The sequence below is a fragment of the Acinonyx jubatus genome, chromosome B3 (assembly GCF_027475565.1).
Source record: "Acinonyx jubatus isolate Ajub_Pintada_27869175 chromosome B3, VMU_Ajub_asm_v1.0, whole genome shotgun sequence".
NCBI lineage: Eukaryota > Metazoa > Chordata > Mammalia > Carnivora > Felidae > Acinonyx > Acinonyx jubatus.
The window spans coordinates 93,284,856-93,304,606 of record NC_069386.1 but is presented as its reverse complement, the minus strand read 5'-3'; the positions used below and the strand labels follow the sequence as shown (position 1 = coordinate 93,304,606).

The 19,751-nt window shown below is 34.8% G+C and overlaps 1 protein-coding gene across 3 annotated transcripts in view; it reads left to right on the top strand.

Annotated features, from left to right (window-relative positions):
• The window catches only part of MDGA2 (MAM domain containing glycosylphosphatidylinositol anchor 2), an 846,425-nt gene that overhangs the window by 610,283 nt on the left and 216,391 nt on the right, over nucleotides 1-19,751 (top strand). For all 3 annotated transcript variants that reach the window (XR_003422473.2, XM_053224436.1, XM_027065661.2), the window contains exon 7: nucleotides 12,304-12,633. Coding sequence is in view for 2 of the 3 variants with exons in the window: in XM_053224436.1 (XP_053080411.1) it covers nucleotides 12,304-12,633 (330 nt within the window). In the remaining variant the exon portion in view is untranslated. The remainder of the gene's footprint in view (nucleotides 1-12,303; nucleotides 12,634-19,751) is intronic.

The window sequence follows — 19,751 nt, the reverse complement described above, 5'->3', positions numbered from 1 at the left end:
AACCACAATGTAAGACATGTGGAAGACAAAATGCTCAGGAAGTCAGCAATATAAAGTACCTCTCTTTTCCGGAAGCTTGTAAGTCCAGAAAATACAAAGTATTTTGAAAACAACTATGTGGGAGAGGGTTTTCTGACAGAGAATAGTGGCAATTCGGTCTTAATGGCGTGAATCGGGGAAAGTATTATGAAGGCAGTAACATTGGATCTGGGTTTTTGGTGACTGGGGAGGACTTGGACACACGGCTTAGAGAAGATGCCCATACCAGGTATATGTAATGGCAATGGCAAATTCTGGGAGCCTGCAAGCAGCAAAGGGGAAAAGATAGTTTCTATAGAAGAAGGTGTCATTAATGGCAGGAGAGGGGCGTGCTGGGGAGGGAAATCTAGATACTCCTTAAAGCAGTAGTACAAGTAGTTTTAAGGCGCACAGGCTCTGAAGTGCTTCATCACATAGAAACCTAGCTGGTGACTGGAAGTAAACAACTGTAACTCAGAGAGGTAGAGTCGGAAGCTTTTGCCTAAGATGGCATCTGTGCTGAGCCTGAAACGATGGATGTAAAAAGCAAATTGTGAAGTAATAGGGTAGACAGAGAAGAGAAAAGTGGAGCCCAGATTCAGGACGGAGGAAATGGGGATAGAGTTATCTGGGAGCTGGAAACAAAAGGTCAGGACATAGCAAATGCTGCAGGGAGAGAAGGGAGAACAGCAGCTCCGGGAATTTGTCTTAACTGGCAATTGTTACAACTGTGGTCCTGGTGAGAATCAGAACTAATTTGAAAAAGGTTAAGGGTGAGTGGTTTCTGTGTTAATGTTTTGACAAGGAGAAAGGGAAAGAACGTAAATAAGAAGTAGCTCCAGGCTATAAAGTTTAGAGAGGGCTTCCTGTATTATTTAGTTGTTTTTGCTTTATTGTAATCAATGAGGAGATTATGATCTTGTTTATAGATACATGGGAAGGACCTTGTTGTGTTTGAGAGAGAATATAAGAGAAAAACACGAGAAAATGGAAGATGTGTGATACTCCATGCAGGGCTGGAACTGATATCAGGAGGACAGTTTAAGATTTTAACTTGGAAAGGAGAACCAAACTTGCAACCCGAGAGACTGGAGGGGAATGGAAATGAATGGTTGAAATCACAGAAAAATACATTTCATAGAATGGTGAGGCTATTTGCTAGAATTAGTGAAAGATGAATTAGAAACAAACACTGGTACCATAAAAATCTCTGTTCCACATACTTATGGTGGAATCCACTCTGTGGAATGATTTGTCAGCATCTACAACCCTTCTCTTTCCCCCTAATTCTGAGACCTTCCCTGCCTTCTCCACAGTAACTAGTTGTTTTTGTTTATGTGTTTTAAAGTATTCCCTTGTGTAATAGCTAGTACTCTGTGTCTTTGTCTTTATTGCGCTGTAAATAAAATTTATTTCTATGCTTTTCTCCACCATTAGGCTTTTCCATCTTTGTGGCTTTGGTGGGAAGCATAACAATAGATACATTGTGAGTCAGGAAACACTGAATAGAAAGCAGTTGGCATCTACTATTTGCTTACTCTGTGTGGGCATCAACATTTTCAGAGCTTCATGGTTCAATTTTATGATCTCCACTTTCCAGAATTGGGAGACTGAGTTAATTACACAAGGTCACATTTAATAAATGATGAATTCAGACTAGAACCCAGATAATCTGACCCCAGAATATTTACTCTTCAAATGTACTTATTCTCTATATTGACTCTCCAAGAAGTCACTGGCATTCAGATGAAAGCTGATGTGCTATGCATTTCTCAATCCCAAATTCTGAACAGATTGAGTTTTTTTTTTTTTTTTTTTTAGATTTTGCCTAAATGGAGGTTAGTTAGACTCATAATACTTTGAGAGTTAGAATTTCTTAGGTAAAGAATGGTGACCTTAAGGTACTTAATATTGATCACTCTTAATATCTTTATTAGCTTGTGAAGACATACTGAAACCACTGGTTTTGTGAAACTTTCTTCAAGCCTGAGCTATGTTGAAAGGAAGTTACATGTTAAGTTGTATGAGGTCAATTTAAATAATTTTATTATTGATACATTTAGGAGCTGTTCCTTAATAATGTTTGAAGTAATATAATCAGGATAAACACTCCCTTGAGGGTCGGGTAAAGTAAAGAATGATTTGCTGTGGTCACTTTTAAGCATGTCCTCTAATAACTCAGTCCTTCTGGATAAGCTGATGACTGGCCTCATTCTCTTCTAGCTCTGCATTTCTGGAGGGTGGAAGGGTAACTAACTGTTTCCTAAGACACCAGTTATCAAAATTGAACATACATCAGAATCACACAGTTGGACTTGTTGCAACGCAGATAGCTGTGTCCTACCTGAATAATTATAGATTTAGTGTGAGGTGGGGCTTTACCCCAGGAATTGCCAATTGAGTGTGAGGTAGTACCCAAGACTTGCATTTCTAACAGGTTCTCGTGTTGTGCTCTTGTTGCTTATCTAGGATCCACACTTGGAAAACTACTGTTCTAAACTATAGATGTAATAGTTTTAATTTGCAGTAGTAGTAATAACTTTAACAGACTACTGGCCTTATCATCTCATAATTTCCTTTGAGAATGAGTACAGATCAACTTTTTCAATACAAAAGTCATTGTGTCTGATAAATATGTTCTCACATTGCACTGGCATATATCCAACAAGTCTCTAAGTAATGCAACAGTTGATTTAACATGAGGATATTGTGGAACCATTTTTTTTCTTAAAGCACTCAGCATGTGTCACTTCTTAAAGTATTTTCACTGGATGCTGGCACATGTAGACCTCCCTATCTTGTCCCTATCCACAGGTATCCCATTATCTACCTGTTCACAGAGACTGCCTCCTAAGTCAGCTTTTCTCCTCTCTAAGACTATGTGAATCTTACTTCCATGTCAGTTAACACTTAAAGTATATATTTTCATATAACCCTGAACATATAGCATCACCCCCCAACCATGACCAGCAGTGACAACCTCCCTGGGTCATTTTCATAGAATGTAAACTTGTATTCATTCTTGCTGAATAGTTACCAAGACAAATCTTTGGATTTATCTTTGACTTGAACTTGAACACCTGTGCATCTAGACCGTACTCCTTAGGTTCCTATGTAAAATTGGTATAATTAACTCACCTTGAGGGACAGATTGACAACTAGTCATTGAAATATACTGTTATGATCATCATGGGATGTGGTTCCAAATGCTGCTTATTGTGGGTCTCATTTATACAAGTTCAGAAGATAAATTCCATTCAGATCTTGAATCAGGAATAGTTTTTTTTGTTTGTTTGTTAATGTAAGCAGTTGGAGTATTTTTAACTCACAGAAACTGTGAAATATGAAATTAGTATTTCCCTCTTTGCCTTTGGCCCTGTAAAGATCAGAGCCAATTTATAACCCAACTACCAACTGTATGAGATGTAAAAACATTTCTATGCCACCATCGTTTGACCTTACTTGCTTATATGCCACAATTTTCTCATTAAAAATAGAGAATGAACTATAATATGTATAATATGTATTTCTAAAATATGCTTTAAAAACTTCTAAAGCAAGTAGGATGTACTTTTTTAAAGTAAATGTTACACATTTCTCTTTATAACACATATATGAAAGTTATTTAGTTTTGGAGCCTGTCTTTTCACACCTCATTTTAGCAGCCCTGTCATCTGTTAGTTAACCCACAAATCCAGGCACTTGTCCTATGGTCTATTATCAGAATTAGGTGGTCTCATCAATGGTATTGACTCTTCAGATTCTTACAGGGCAAGATAAGGTAGTTAAGGTCATTTATAGAAATTCCTAAGGAATACAGATTTTTTTCATTTGGTCATTTAATGTATCTAGGTTATTTTTCTTGTTCTTTAACATTAAAATGAAAGAATATATATCAATGGTTTAATGGTTGTTTTGAATTGAAATGTGCATAGATCCAGTCACAATCTTTTGTTTATCAAGAAACAAAAACAAACAAACAATGATCTCATGTTCCCAAACATGGGCAGCAAAATGGATTAAGGAAAATATCCGTGGTCTAAAATTATGGCAAAATAATTTATAAAAATTCTTTCCTTCCCAACAAAGACTGACTTTACAACTATATATGGATGATAAAATACATATGAACTAAGGAACTAGAGAACATAGCATGACAGTGGTGATGCAGGTGAGCAAAGCCAACTGATTTATTTATTTTCATAAATATGATCTCATATTCTACTAGTCATAGACACCAGTAGAAAAGAGATTTTCAAGAAGGAAGAAATCAATAATGTAAAAAGATAGGGAGTACAAATATAAGTGGTATATAAAAATGGAGAAGACCTGGAGAAAAAAAATCATTGAGTTATTTGTTAAGAGGCTATTGCTAACCTTTGAGTCTTCGATGCCATAATAGCACCAGTGAAAACCAGTGTGTGAACTGCCCAGGTAGATCAGTACATGATGGAATAGTGGGGATAACTGGGGTTTCACTGTGTTTTTGTTTTTTTTTTTAAGAAATATGCCATGAATAGTTTCAAGGATTTTCAGGATTAGGAAAAAAAAGTGTTTTAAGTTTTGATGTGACCGAAATAATTTTCTATGCTAAGAGTAAATAGCTTATGGAAAAGAAAATATTGAAATTTCAAAAGCAAGTGGATACCCAAAAGAATGCGAGGCATCAGGGTTCAGTGCGAGAGGCTGCCAGATGGGCAGAATGAGTTTGGAAAGGAAAAAGGCCATAACTTTGAGACAGAAAACAAAGAAAACAAGAAAAGTAAAGAAAGATTTTTAGTTTCATTTAGTTTCATTATTTTCCTCCAGTTTTCACTGCTACGTGATCGATTCCATAAATATTAAGGATGTACTGTTTTCAAAAGGACTTCAAAAGAACTATATTTAGCACAGGCCCTTCAAAGCTGCAGTTGATGTTATAGCTGTTTCTAGTCCTGGGTCCTTACAAACTAACAAAAAATATAATTTACTGTGGGCACGTTCTTATTTCTCGTAGTGAAGGGGTATTCTTAAATTTGATAGGAAAGGTGAACTCAGACTACCTGCTAATTTGTGACATCAGAGGGCAGGAAGTTGTGCTGATTAACATTCTCCTATGCAGATAAGTGGTGCGAACATGTCGTGCTGTGTCAAATACCATTTATGTAGTAGCTGTGGTATGAAAATATTTGTCTTTATTTATGACATTATAAAGGCACTTTGATAATTTATGGACAATATACATTTTCTCCTTGAGATAGAGCTGAAGTGATATCAATGGCAAAATAATAATGATAATGATAATATCATTTTAGTCCATTTCTTTTCCCATTTCTCAAAGAAGGGTTTAAACCAAAAAGGAAAATTTATGCCCATCTAAAAGATCCTTTCTTATTTTAATTACTATTCAAAATACTTTACCTGCAATTATTTTATTGAGCAAGGACATTTAAAAGACAATTAAAATTCAACCATACTTTGCTTAAACAACTTGAATGATTAACTACAGTAATTAGCTTTGAGAAAATTCATAAAATAAATAAAGCCTTGATACTTCATAATTGAATAGAACCCCAACTTCCTTCCAGCATCTAATTCTGCATTCAGATTATCAGGGGTGCTATTTTAAAGTACTTTCAGGAAATGGATGTAATGATTTTTTTTTCATTCTTGCATTATTCACACTACAGATTGGCAATTGGAATTGTTAGATAAAGGGAAGTAAACGTACAAATATCTAATAATATATACAAAAAAAGTACCTCCCTACTTGTATCCATCTTCTAGAAGCTTTACTGCTTCGTTTTTTTTTTTCTCTAAATGTTTATTCATTTTTGAAGGAGAGAGAGACAGAGCACAAGTCGGGGAGGGGCAGAGAGAGAGGGAGACACAGAATCCAAAGCAGGCTCCATCCAGGCTCTGAGCTGTCAGCACAGAGCCAGACGCGGGGCTTGAACCCACAAACCACAAGATCATGACTGGATTTGAAGTCGGACGCTTAACTGACTGAGCTTCCAGGCACCTCTTACTGCTTCTTATAATAACACTTTACGTGCTTTTTTTGTAACAACATAATGTATAAATAAGTAAATATTATTATTTCTGCAAGCATCTGAGCTAGATTGAGTCTTACTAGTTTATATCAATAATTGCACATTGTACAGAAGCTAATACACTTAATCCCTTTTTAATGCTATTTGCATATTCCAAAGTGTGCATTCCCTAGATAGGAACAAACTGATAAATTAAATTTTTAAAAATGCTGGTTAATTGGGAAAGGAAAGAGACACACCTTTGTTGGTGCAGATAAGTTTATGTCATGTCTCTGAAATATGTTTTATAACTTTGATGTGCCAGTAGGTACATCTGAGTTTAAAAATATTTCCCTTTCCTTTAGTTTTTTAATCTTAAATTTTATTTTTACTAAAGAGTTGTATCTTCTCATTACTTTTGTGATTGCATAATGGAAATTCCTGAAACATCAAGAATGAAATCTAATGTTAGAGTCTTTTCAGTGATTCTCATCAATTGATAGATTCTCTTTATTCTGTAAGATACTGATCCTGAAAGATGTTCCACAAATAAAGGTTTTTTAAAAATACCGTAAGCCCCTCTAGGAGTATTGCAAAGTGTGTGTTAACATGTTCAAAGTTCTGGGAAGTTCTGCAGGAAAGCAAACTTATTCATATAGTCAATCTCCCAACACTATTTGTTTTGCTTCCTTTTAACATGATCCCTAATGACTTTTTTCTAAAACAAGTTTTAGCAAATACTGTTTCAATTAATATAACTGTGCTTAGATGTCAGTTTTCTTAATTCTTTCATCTTTCCTTAGAAATGATTATCAACTGAGCTCTAAAGCATGTAAACAAACCCTTTTGCGTGAAATTCAGGCTCCTTACAAAGAAAGGATGAGTAACAGATGTTAATTTGATGGTGCATGTCCCTGACACATTATATGACTAGGATACATAACTAGCTAGTCATTGGCCGTGATGGAATGAGGTCTTCTGAGTTTTTCTGTACCGAATCCTCTTCTTCACATATATTCCTATATTAATACTGTTTATTCACCAAGCATTATTCTGCTCCTATAACAAAACCCCTGGACCTTAGAGGACATCAAATCTCTTCTCCTTTCTCTATCTTATTCCCTCTGCCATGATTTATCTCAGAACACAAGACTACCAAACAAAGAGTTAACATAGATATCAGACTGAATGGAAATGATTGGCATTTGTAAAGTTAATGCTTTGAAATGTCACACTTAATTAAATTTGACAAAACCTCTAAATACCAATTCTACCAAGGAACCAGCTTCAAAATTTGGAGACCATAAAGAAGGATGAGGCATGGCCCCACTCCCTAGGTTTTCACACTCTCGTTGAAGAGAAGGACTGAGATCTAATTATAATAGGACAGATTATATACACTATAATTTACTATTTTTTAAGTTGCTCTGCTGATGTAATTTATTTCCAACTGTTTATTCAATTGACATCATGTGAAACTGGCAAATACTTCTTTTTCCATTTAAATATTTTTATTGTCTTTAATAGAAAATAAAGAAATAGAAAATCAATTTTTGTTTATCTGACTACACTATTAATGATTTCTAGATCCGTTTCTCCCAGAAACATTTTGCCAGTTTTCCTGCAGTCCAGAACCCTACTGATAGTATAAGAATTGGTACACTTTGTGATTTTTAAAGTAATTTAACTACTTAGAATAGTGGGTGGTGGTCACTCTGTGTCTCATCATCCCTGTGAAATAGCTATGTTCTCAGCAGAAGTTAAAAGACTGACACCTGATATTTCATATCTGCAAAGAGGTGCTTCCTTATTAAAATTTGACTTTTAAAAACTTTTTAAAACAAAATTTTTAAATGTTTATTTCTGAGAAAGAGAGAGAGAGTGAGCAAGAGAGAGAGAGAGGAGGGGAGGGGCAGAGAGAGAGGGAGACACAGAATCAGAAGGAGGCTCCAGGCCCTGAGCTTTCAGCACAGAATGCGACATGGGGCTTGAACTTGTGAACTGCCAGATCATGACCTGAGCCAAAGTTGGACACCCAACCGATTGAGCCACCCAGGCACTCCAAAATTTAAAACATTTTGAGTATCACTTCATTTAGTGTCATTTTTGCTGTATCTACAAACTATATTTTCTCTTGGAACTACTATATGCTGTATACTTGTGGAACAGTTGACAAACAATCAGTACATTTTATAATTTTAAGTTTATAGTTACAGGCAAGATACAACCTCATAGCCTCCTCTTTGTCTTTATCTGCATTGAGCCTATATTCCTGGAAGCCACAGGCATAGGCTTCTCCAAAGCCAGTGGTTTCTCGTTCAAAAATAAACTCAAGAAGTAATCTAATTTTATATAATGGAAATCTTCTTCATAGCTGTAGTCATTCATAGGCAAAAATATACTTTAACTCTAGGGAAAGGCAACCAGCAAGCCCACCTAGATCTTTGCAGTGGCCTTGCTATAACACACTGGTTTCATTCTATTCGCAGGGCACCTTTTTAAATTTGAGAGTAGAGGGACTTCAGTGAGTGCATCTAGAATATACTCACGAGTAACTTGTCAGAAGAGAATGTGGGCCAAGTTTGTATTCAGTTCTCACAATATTAAAAAAACAAAAACAAAAACGGGGGCTATGGGTTATATGGCAGTGTTTCTAAACTGATTATCCCAAACAGAGACTCAGCTTGATGCCAATTCTTTACATGAACTGCCAGACTAAACAAGTACCTTTTGAGGTTCATCCATCACAATTTATGATACATTAAGCTAAATCTAATGTTCTCTCAGGCTGGTGTTAGGGGATTTTCAATAGTCAGACTAAGAAATTGCATTTGGGGAAAGGGATTTCTCCTTTCTTTTTCCGTAGAATTTCTTTAGTTCTTTAGAGTCTTGTTATGTCTGTTGGATCCTTGTTATACTTTGGTACTAATCGCAGATTGATTTTAAGCATTTAAATCTTAACTGGTTAGCAGGAAATGACTTTAAATTAACATTACATGAACTACCGTAAATTGTTCACTGAAAAAGAGAGTGTTTAATTATAAATGAAGGAACCTGCTTCCCAGTTGATTAACTATATTAAACACTTTATATTTTCAAAGCTCTACACTATTGCTAATAAGCTATTTCTCACAATGGGTCTCAGAGGAAGCCTACTACTATCACCTCCTATTTTTATAAATGATGCACTTGACCCATAAAAATTAGATTGCCCATATTGGACTACATATAAATGAAAAGCTAGAATTAGGTTTCAAGATATTAATGTACCTGTGCCTAGTTTACAGAGGCATGCTTTTAGTTTTCTGAGGAACTAAGGTTAGAAAATTAAATAAGTTTAACTGGCCACTGGTCCAAGAGATGTTTGTGCGTGGATTCCCACACATGCACGCACGCACATACACATTATTTCTTTTCCCTTAGAACATTTCTGTTCTGTGTGCAAAACTAGGTATTTTGTTATGAGGTAACATAAGACAAACTCAATGAGATGTGTCTCCAGTCAAATGATCCATGCTACTTATTCTGATATTCCTTAACTTTAGCTCACTTGCCAGACTGACTTGTCCCTCTTTTCCTTTTTAGAATCTGTCATTCAGAAGACTAATGTGATTGACATTGGTCAAGTCACAGAGTGGCCTGATACTGAGAACAACAAATATTTGTGGCAATGAGTTCATTTTAAAAGCCCACTTGATTATTTTGCTTTTTATCAAAAAATACAGTTGCAAACCTTATTGAATTTTTTAATTAATTGATTATTAGAGTTAAAATCTTTAATATTTTTAATAATTCAGATTTGAAAAGTTATTTTCCATGAATAAAACAGTTTGGAACACATACTATAAATATTTTATGGTTTTTAAAAAATCAGTGGCTTTGAATTGTTTTGTTGTTTAAATCTAACTAATCTGATGAACTTGCAGCTCTCTCAGTGGTGGTATCCATTTACTATGTCACTAGGCAGAGAGCAGAGCTAACAGTAACTGCCTAGTAAATAAATATTAATCACCAAAACATCAGAAGTTTTTGTTGTGTTTATATATGGCCACCCTAATAATTTTGGAATGAAATTTATTCTCAATGTACGTCCATATGAAGCTATTAATAAATTAATATATACATTTAAACTTTTAAAATTAAGAATTGTCTGTTTAAAAATTTTATTTAGGTTTATCATTTTTTCTGTAGAAACAGAATCAGGAAAATTCTTACCAAATGAAAGTAAACTCATTTAAATATTATGGTGCTGACAAAAGTAAATGCTCCTTGACATACTAATTTTTGGGGACTCTTAAAAAAGAAAAACTATTGTAGGGTACAATTTACTTTGTGCTATAGAACTTTAATTATATTTGAAATATATGTGCACAAGTTATATACCAAATATAGGCATTTTCAGCACATTTTCCTTTCTAGCCACAAAGTTGTATTTCAGTGCCTGTTAAAATATAATTGTATACACACACACACACACACGCACACACACACTCTGGGTAATAGAATGACATAATTTCTCTTAATTTCATCCTACAGTCATATACTGATAAAGACATTGTTAGCAATAAATAAATGATTGTTAGCATTTTATTTGTGGAAAAATGTAACAAACAACGGTATGAGAATGTGATTTAAATATTTGTTTTTTGGTGTTTTCATTAAGAATGAAGATTTGTGCCTTTTCTGAACAATATTTTAAAGGATACTCTGAGATTCAGATTTCTTCAAAGTTATAACATTTAATATCTATGTAGAGTGTGGTTTTTCTAGACAGGAGTATCCTAAGTGTCAGGTGGATAAATTGGACTATAATCTATGAATACAAAATATGCTGTACCAGTACATGAGGGTAAGGATTATGTCTGCTTTGTTCATCTCATGTAATAAGAGCCTCATCTAGCACCTAGTTCTGAAAAGGAGCCCTATAAATTTTTCTTGAATAAAAAGAAATATATAAACATTGTTTTTGATATTCATTTATCTCTTCTCACTCAGTTGCAAACAAAAAAGCAGATGAAAATATATGGGGCTGACTAGTAAATAAAATTAAAAGCAAATTTTTTTTAATTTCTAGTGCATTCTTATATAGTTCTAAGATTTCCATTGTATTTTCTTGCTTTTATGGGATGAACTAAGAAAAATCAGGTTAAACTCAAGAAAGGTCACCCACAATGCAATGAGAAGGCCTCCATTATCTGCAGGTCTTTTAAATTCACATCATTTTTGCCAGTGTCATTTATATATGGTTAATGGTAAAAGTGAACAGACAATATTTTATTCTGATTATTAATGTTTCAGTGCATATGCCACATTTTATCATATAGGGGTATTAAGTGATATTAAGGGGGAGGGAAATGAGTAGGATGTTAGTAAAGAGAAGAATGTATGTCTGTGAATCACTGCCATAAATAAATGTGCAAACCCTATTCTATATTGAGTCCCATGGTATCATTCAAAGTTTAGAACTGGGGCCCTTGGGAGGCCAGTAGATGCTCCCCCGAAAGTCTCTGGTAGTTATCACTGCTGACACATGTTAAGAGAACAGTACTGCCCTTAGACCCAGAAAGCACTGCTGTTAGGATACAAACACAGCATGTTTTCCAAACCATCTGCCAAGAGGTTCTTCTGGCCATCTGCATGAGCCAGCACACAGATTCAACTGGAAACATCTATGTATGGTGAAATAGAACAGTCATAGCAAATGTGTTTTTTTTTTAATTCTCTTCAGTGCAGGTTATTTAAATATATGAAAATGCCTTATGAATATGAACTGACTCAATTCTTACCAAACTAGTTTTGGTCAGCATGTAGATAAAATCTTAGAAGAATTTTCTTTAATCTGACGTTTGTTCAATATTCTCTGTGAAATTGCACCATAATTAAAGGGTGGCACAGTATTGAATTGGGCTTATGATCCATATTGTTATTTTTAAGTCTAATACCTAAATAATTTTATACAAAACAAGTTACATCGTGTGTTCAAAATTCATTGGCAACAATTTTTAAGTATCATATATAGATAAAGCATCTTTTATATCACTGGAAAATATTATCCAATTTATAAAAATCAGTGTTTAGAATCTCTTAGTGACTTAGATCTTCAGCCTGTTTCCAGGTTTCCTAAATGAGGTTTTTGACATGCACACAACAAAGAAACATATATACACTTTATTTTGTTTTACTTTATTTCAGCCCAGAGATGATTACCTAGAGTGAATGAATCCTTAATATTATGGAAGTAACACTAACTACTTATGGAATTTTTATGTTTTAGCATTAAAAAAAGGACGATTTTGGATCACACCAGATCCTTATCACAAAGATGACAACATCCAGATTGGGCGTGAGGTGAAAATATCTTGCCAAGTAGAAGCTGTTCCTTCTGAGGAGTTAACATTTAGTTGGTTTAAAAATGGTCGTCCATTGAGAAGTTCTGAGCGGATGGTTATTACACAGACTGATCCGGATGTCTCCCCGGGAACGACAAACTTGGACATCATTGATTTAAAATTCACGGATTTTGGGACATACACATGTGTAGCATCTCTGAAGGGAGGAGGAATATCTGATATCAGTATTGATGTTAATATATCCAGCAGCACAGGTAAGAAGCATATTTGTGATGCAAAAGATGTTTGCATTGAAAATCATTTCTTTATGTTTAGCAGACAAAATAGTCTTCAGTCAAGCTAAGAACATTCTTATTAACGTTTCCTAAAACCACAGTCCTAACATTCTGAATGTCTAATAAATATCACGTTAAAAGACATTGTTACTTGTGTTTTGATTTAGGTTTATAGGAGGTTTTACAGAAGTAGTGTGAGTAACAGTAATAGCATTGGCTATGATAGACAGAGGCTTCCAGATTAAATAGTAACAGGTGTTTTTTTTTTTTTTTAAGTTAACTAAGAGCCCTCTGTAGAGCCTAAAATTATATTAATTAATAAAGTTAACAAATTCCTAAAGAGTTAAGGCAAATTTTGGAAATTTTAAACAAACAAAATATTTAGTCCTAAGAAGCAAATACTAAGAGATCATTTGAAAGTATTCAAATACAAGATTTATAAGAAATGCATTTTCCACCAATTCAAACCAATGATAAAAGTGTTTAACTTGTAATCCGATGTGACTTTTTGAAGAACATTACGATAGAATCTCTTCACAGTGGGAACGATTAAATATAAAAATATACTGGAGTGAAATTCCTTCTTTTAAAGTTAAAAATGAAAGTGTTATCAATTTTCTCTCGACTAAACATGCATCTGTAGATGAGGTAAATTATAGGACTTTGGTATGGGAGGACATGCTAGCTTACCTCTTAGGATGTTTTTAAAAAGCCTTGTGATTCTGTGAACTGCAATCAGTATGCATGGGGACGACACCAACGTAGCTTTGTTTTGCCAGCTTGTTACCAGACTGAATTTCAATTTAGGATTTTTGTATAATTCTAGGGTGAATAATACGTGTTGAAAACATAGAGCACAGATGTCGCCAGCAGACATACTCTGTTTTGAGAACATTTAAACGGCTTTTCCTTTCCAGTCAGGCGGCATTTTGACTCTCGTGTGGTAACAGATTGACTTGTGATTTTGTGTCTTCTCATGATTTAAATTCCGGTGGACACTGGATTGATTTTACTCCTTAAGGGACATAGGTCCATCTTCAAGCTGACCACATGTGCTTACTTTTCACCATTCCGCATTATTTCTAAGAGATATTTCATTTTTATCAGCCACGGTTAATGTGAAAGGAGGTTAGAGGGATAAAAGTTACTTGTGTTTGGCAGAAGGCACTTTCTAGGCAAAATGATAATAATAGCTATCTTGATAGTAACTATTATCTGAACTTTATTTCCAAGTTGCTGCTAGCACCATTTTAGGATATCTCATAGAAAGCTGTTGATATGCTTAGTCATCATTGTTTATGTTTTCATTCAGTCAACAGACATCCATTGATTGCCTACATCAGTGTGCTAGGTGACATCCCACAATGTTATTTCCTGTAAGAGTGAGAACAATTTTGTAAGACCCAGAATTATCTGTCCTTATTTTTGAGGGACGATTTTCCAGAATTGGTCTACACTAAATTGTGAACAATGCTTTTTTTGTTTGCTTGTTTGTGTGGTTTTGTTTGCTTCTTGTTTTTTGTTTTTTGTTGTTTTTTTTTTTTCCGGAACCAGTGACATAAACCCAGATCCAACAATCAATACTGCTATCGAAAAAGACTTGTCTGATGGTAGCATAGTTCATTCAACATTAAACTTAGACAAAAGAGGGAACGTAGAATGGACAGAAGAAAGGAGTATTATATAATATCTACAAAATTAGTTCTCACATTCATTTTCTTTGTCTCTTTTTTTTAATGTTTATTTATTTTTGAGAGAGAGAGAGTGTGTGTGCCTGAGTGAGTAAGCAGGAGAGGGGCAGAGAGAGAATGAGAGAGAGAGAATCCCAAGCAGAGAGAGAGAGAGAGAGAGAGAGAGAGAGAGAGAGAAGGAGAGACAGTACCACGCAGGCTACACACTGTCAGTGCAGAGCCTGATGCAGGGCTTGAACCTATGAATTGTCCAATCGTGACCTGAGCCAAAATCAAGAGTCAGATGCTTAACTGACTGAACCACCCTGGTGGCTCCTGACACTCATTTTCAAATATACTACTTATATTACCCATATCAAACTATGGGCTATAAGAGAAAAGGAGAAGAGGTAACTAGCTTTGATTCATGAAATTTCTAAAAATCCTAAGTGAAAAGAAATGTCGGAAAAGCAGAAAATATTCTAGAAATGCCTCTTAGTAATAAAAGTTTAGTTACAATAAGTAAAATTTCTTAAACTGTTATCATCTGGTCTGGTTACCAAATGTAACAATGCTAGAGATAAAAGGAGATATATTAAGTCCTCTTTTAAAACACTCCCCTTTGCTGTCCCCCACCCATCACAGACAGACCTGGTTATTGTCTGTCTCCTCCTTAGAGTGGAAGCTCCATGTAGTCTAGGCCTTTGTCTGTACTGCTTGTTATTATAATATCAGCATCTGGAGCAATACATAGTACTTCGTAGGTACTCAAAAAGTAATTTTATTAATTAATTATTTATTTATTTATTTACTTATTTGTTTACTTATTTATTTATTTATATTGAGCAGGGGAAAGGAGCAAAAGGAGAGAGAAAAAGAATCTTAATCGTAAGCAGGCTCCATACTCAGTCTGAAACCTGATGCAGGGCTTGATCCCATGACCCTGGGTTCCTGACCTGAGCTGAAATCCAGAGTCAGACACTCAACCAACTGAGCCATCCAGGGCCCCCCCAAAATAATTACTAGATAAAGAAATGAGCTAATTTGTGCCCATAGCTTTCCTTTTTAGGTTTTCTTTTCTCTTATTACTCTGAGTTAGGCATTTTGTGTCTCTCTCCCTTCCCTTATAATTTCCTACTGTCTTTAAGAAACATTATTCAGTACGCAAATGTATACTGTGATTTGAGGTGTTATCACTATTAAGGGCAGGAATGGCTCCATAATTTATGGTGTCCTGTGGAAATATAAAGCAGATCCCGTGTTCAGAACTTGCTGAGAATTTCACGGTAACGACATCGAAGCATTAATTTAAGCACAGGATCCTTGTGAGTGTGGCTGGCATGGTACTGACATGCACAGGGGATTGAACTTTGATAGAAAGGCCTGAAGAAGATGAAGTTTAATCTAAAGCATGAGTCACTCACTGGAGGCAATCACATATTCTGTCTTTATGCCAAAACTTGTTTTCATGCTCTATTTTGATTACAATAGAATGGAATACCGGATTACATTATAAAGATCTGCAGATCTGAAATTATGTGATTCAATGGGTACTGAAAATATTATTTTTATCCTCACATAGTAGAAGACTCCACTTAAAGCAATGCTTTAGGATGAAATATAGAGGTGTTCCTGGGGGTAGAATTTGAACAGTGAGAATGAACAAGCTGTAACATGGAGGAAAATCTTGGACTACATTAATTCTATGAACCACACGGGAGGATTCAAAGGAAATTTCCACAGATCGGGCGAGTGAAGTCAAAGAGGAGGAAATTGCTGTTACTATTTAAGTAAATATGTGGGGACCTCTTAGGTTCCGGATTTTGCTAGTTATATTATTACTATTTCAGGGAATTTAGGATTGACCAAGTGGTCGTGATTTTCTTATGTACTAGATGTTTTCTATATGTTAAATGTAAGCTATTTAGGGTGACATCTTAAATTTAAAAAAAAAACCTCTAAATCTTTTGTTTTTCATAAAAATCTTACACTTAGGCCTGAGTTATCACTTACTGTGTTTAAGAGACATATATTAACTTTACTAAGCAGAGGATGAGGTACCATAAGGCAATTCTGCCTAATATAGTTAGAAAAGCATTTTTTTTTAATGAAAGCCACATCTCTAGATATGCTTTTGAGGACTTTTAAAACTGAAATATAAAATATCTCAGGAAGGTAAATCCTAGTTTACAGAATTATTAATATTTTAAAAAGATAATGATTTGATTTAAAAAAATGAAGAGAAAGGCTACATGTATTTATTTTGGAGTTTGCCTCATGCATTTGATTGAATAATAAAAACTGTGATATATGATGATAGATTATGTCTTATTTTCACATTAATTCATTATTAGTAGCTACTTTCATTCTGACTCTGCAAGCATTCAGATTGTTTTATTGTAAGCATTTGTTTTGTCTATTTAAAATTCATGTTTCTGGGGCACCTGGGTGGCTCAGTTGGTTGAATGTCCAATTCTTGATTTCGGCTCAAGTCATGATCCCATGATCATGTGATTGGGCCCTGTGATGGGCTCTGTGCTGAGCATGGAACCTGATAAAGATTCTCTCTCTCCTTTTGCCCCTTTCCCCCACTCATGCTTTCTCTCTCATTCTAATAATAATAGTAATAATAATAATAATAATAATGATAATAATAATAATTCCATGTTTCTTGCAGATTCTTCTACTGTTATTGTTCTGTATCTGGCTCCATGTTATATGGTGATGGACAAATGGGCCTTTCCCTTAGGGACCTTACAATCTAAGTTTTCATATTACTTAGTTATCAGGTGACTTAGAAATTAGGCACAGTTTATAGTGGGAAGGAAGCTCTACTTAAATTTGATCATATTTCTGTAGGAACTGTGAATGCTTTCTTTAATATTAGCCCAGGAAAGTTTCAGAGGAAAATGACATTTGAGTTAAATCTTGATAGAAATGGCATTGTGATAGGGATAGTGGAGGGAGGAGGGTACAGCTGGCAAAATATACAGGATGAAGAAAGTCCTGGAAATATTACATGATTCTTCATGTTCTGCTTTTACTATAGGATTGATAGTAATTGATATTAAGATAAGTTGTATTGGTTTATTTCAATTTTATTGCTATCATTATGGAAGCTGTATTTTATCTAGTAGATAGCTTTAGAAAACACATTGTACTAATTATAAATTTATCAGTTAAAAGTAAATATACTGAAATTTTCATTGTTACAGTTCAATTTTGTAAAATGAAGATCTTCCCCATACTTGCTGAAAAAAAGCATGTGAATTTTAGCCTAAAATCCCAGCAATAGTTAAAACCAACTCTTAAAATCTTTTCACCTGATTGTTATTCATTTTAAAATATAATTGTTACCGTAACTATTTAATTTTCAGAAGGCTTGCTGAGAATTACTCCATTGCTTCCTCCAGGGTCGTTCTGAGGTAAAGTCCTTAGGTACTTATTAGTTTGCATGTACTTCTTTGCATGACCTGACAAACGTGTAGGTTTATAGGAAACTCAGAAGCATCTGCATCATGCTAGAAAATATAAACAGTGAGACTGGCGATCTGTGGAATTCCCGTGGTGAGACATCTGGTGGGCAAATAGAGCAGAAGACTCAAAACAGATTTGATGATTTTCTCCTCCCTTGTTAGAATACATGAGCATTTTGTATAGCAGAAAATTGAGCAAGATTTAGAGGATTAAACCATAAGCATAGGCACACAGAGCTGACCAACTGAGAAAATAATTTTGAAATTTTAGCTTCGCTGCTGACTACCTGACTGGTTACTATAAATATGATGGTTAACAAATGTTTGTACAAGCATTCACACCTGTGAAATTAAACGCTCTTGATAACACGGGGATATAATACACAACTAATAAGAATAGCTAATGAGCTGGAAGGCAAAAGAAAAATGATTAAGCCCTGTTCATTAATTTGCTTCTTTGACCTTTTTCAGTTAAAGAATAATAGAAACGCATGAAATTCTGCTGATTAAAACTGAAGTTCTATAGAATGACTGTAGTGAAAGATAGACCCTTTCATGTAAGAGGAAATCATAAATAAAACCAATGCATGTAATATCTGACAATGCTTTGATAAGAGGAAACTTCCATGCAGTGAAAAGTTATGTAATCACTTACTCAGTTACTAGACCCAGAAAAATTCATTTTCTTCCTTGACTCCAAAATTATGAAGTTCAGTCCATGACCTACAAATTAATGGTGAAGAACAGAGGTCAGCAATCTTTTTCTAGAAAGGTCCAAATAGTAAATATTTTCAGCTTTGTAGGCTATGAGGTTTCTGTTGCAACTATCTTAGTCTGCTGTTGTAGTAGGAAAGCTTCCACATACAGTGGGCATGACTGTGTCCTAATAAAACTTTATTTATAAAAAACAGGTTGTGGGCCATATTTTGCCTCAGGCCATGTTGTGCTAAAGTCTAACCTAGATTGTTGGAACTTAAAATAGTAACAAAGCTGAATTCTTATGGACTTACTAGGAAACTAAGTTAAACCCACAAATAACTGCTATTTGTCTATACAAATATTAATATATTTTCTATAGACTGAGGTGATATCTCAGCCTTTCTCTATTTCTTATTCATCTGTATATCTTATTGGGTCCCTGGTTAAGCTGATAATTGTCTGCTAGGATGGTCCACGTTCTAGAATTAATGCATTAAGATCTTCTGAGATTACTTGAGATAGCTCGAATCTCCTTCCTAACACACAAGATTTTCTGCTGCCATCCCTATTCTGCTTGTGACCTCTTAGAGCTATCTTTTATCTGTTTCTACATTTAAAAAATTGTTTTGAATAGCTGAGGAGACAATGAAAAAAAACAACTTTAAAAAAATTTGATACACTGAATTTTGGAGTCTCCTGATTATGGGGTCAGTGTGCTTTTTTCTGAAAGGCTGATTGGTTACTATTCACACTGACCTCAGGCAGGACTGATTCTTACAGACTGAATTTATTCTCAATGCTGAAGCTTCCTCTCTCAGTTGACTCTTGTGCTTATTGGAAGGGGTATTATATCTGTCCTTGATACGGGTCAAGAAGAAGCATTGCGTTTTGAGCAGTGTGTCAGTAAAGAGACTGTCACTCTAAAAACTGGTGAATTATCTCTTCCACAGACTTTCCCACTTTCTCTTCATAGGCTTTCCTCTTCATTTACAGCACTGGGACTGGAACTAAATGTAGCTAGCATATATCTTTACTGTGGTACTTAGAGCCTTAAATTGCTATTGTACTTAGTGAATTTCCCAGAGAGACACTGAACTGCAAAATACCGTATTTAATCACCACATACCCAGAACATTCCTTAGGAAATATTGGGCTATGCATAGTCAGAGAGATACCTAATTCTCTTCATTTGTGCTTTCAGTAAAGGATGGTATTACTGATGGCCTGTTTGGTAGGTGTGGCTATATAAATT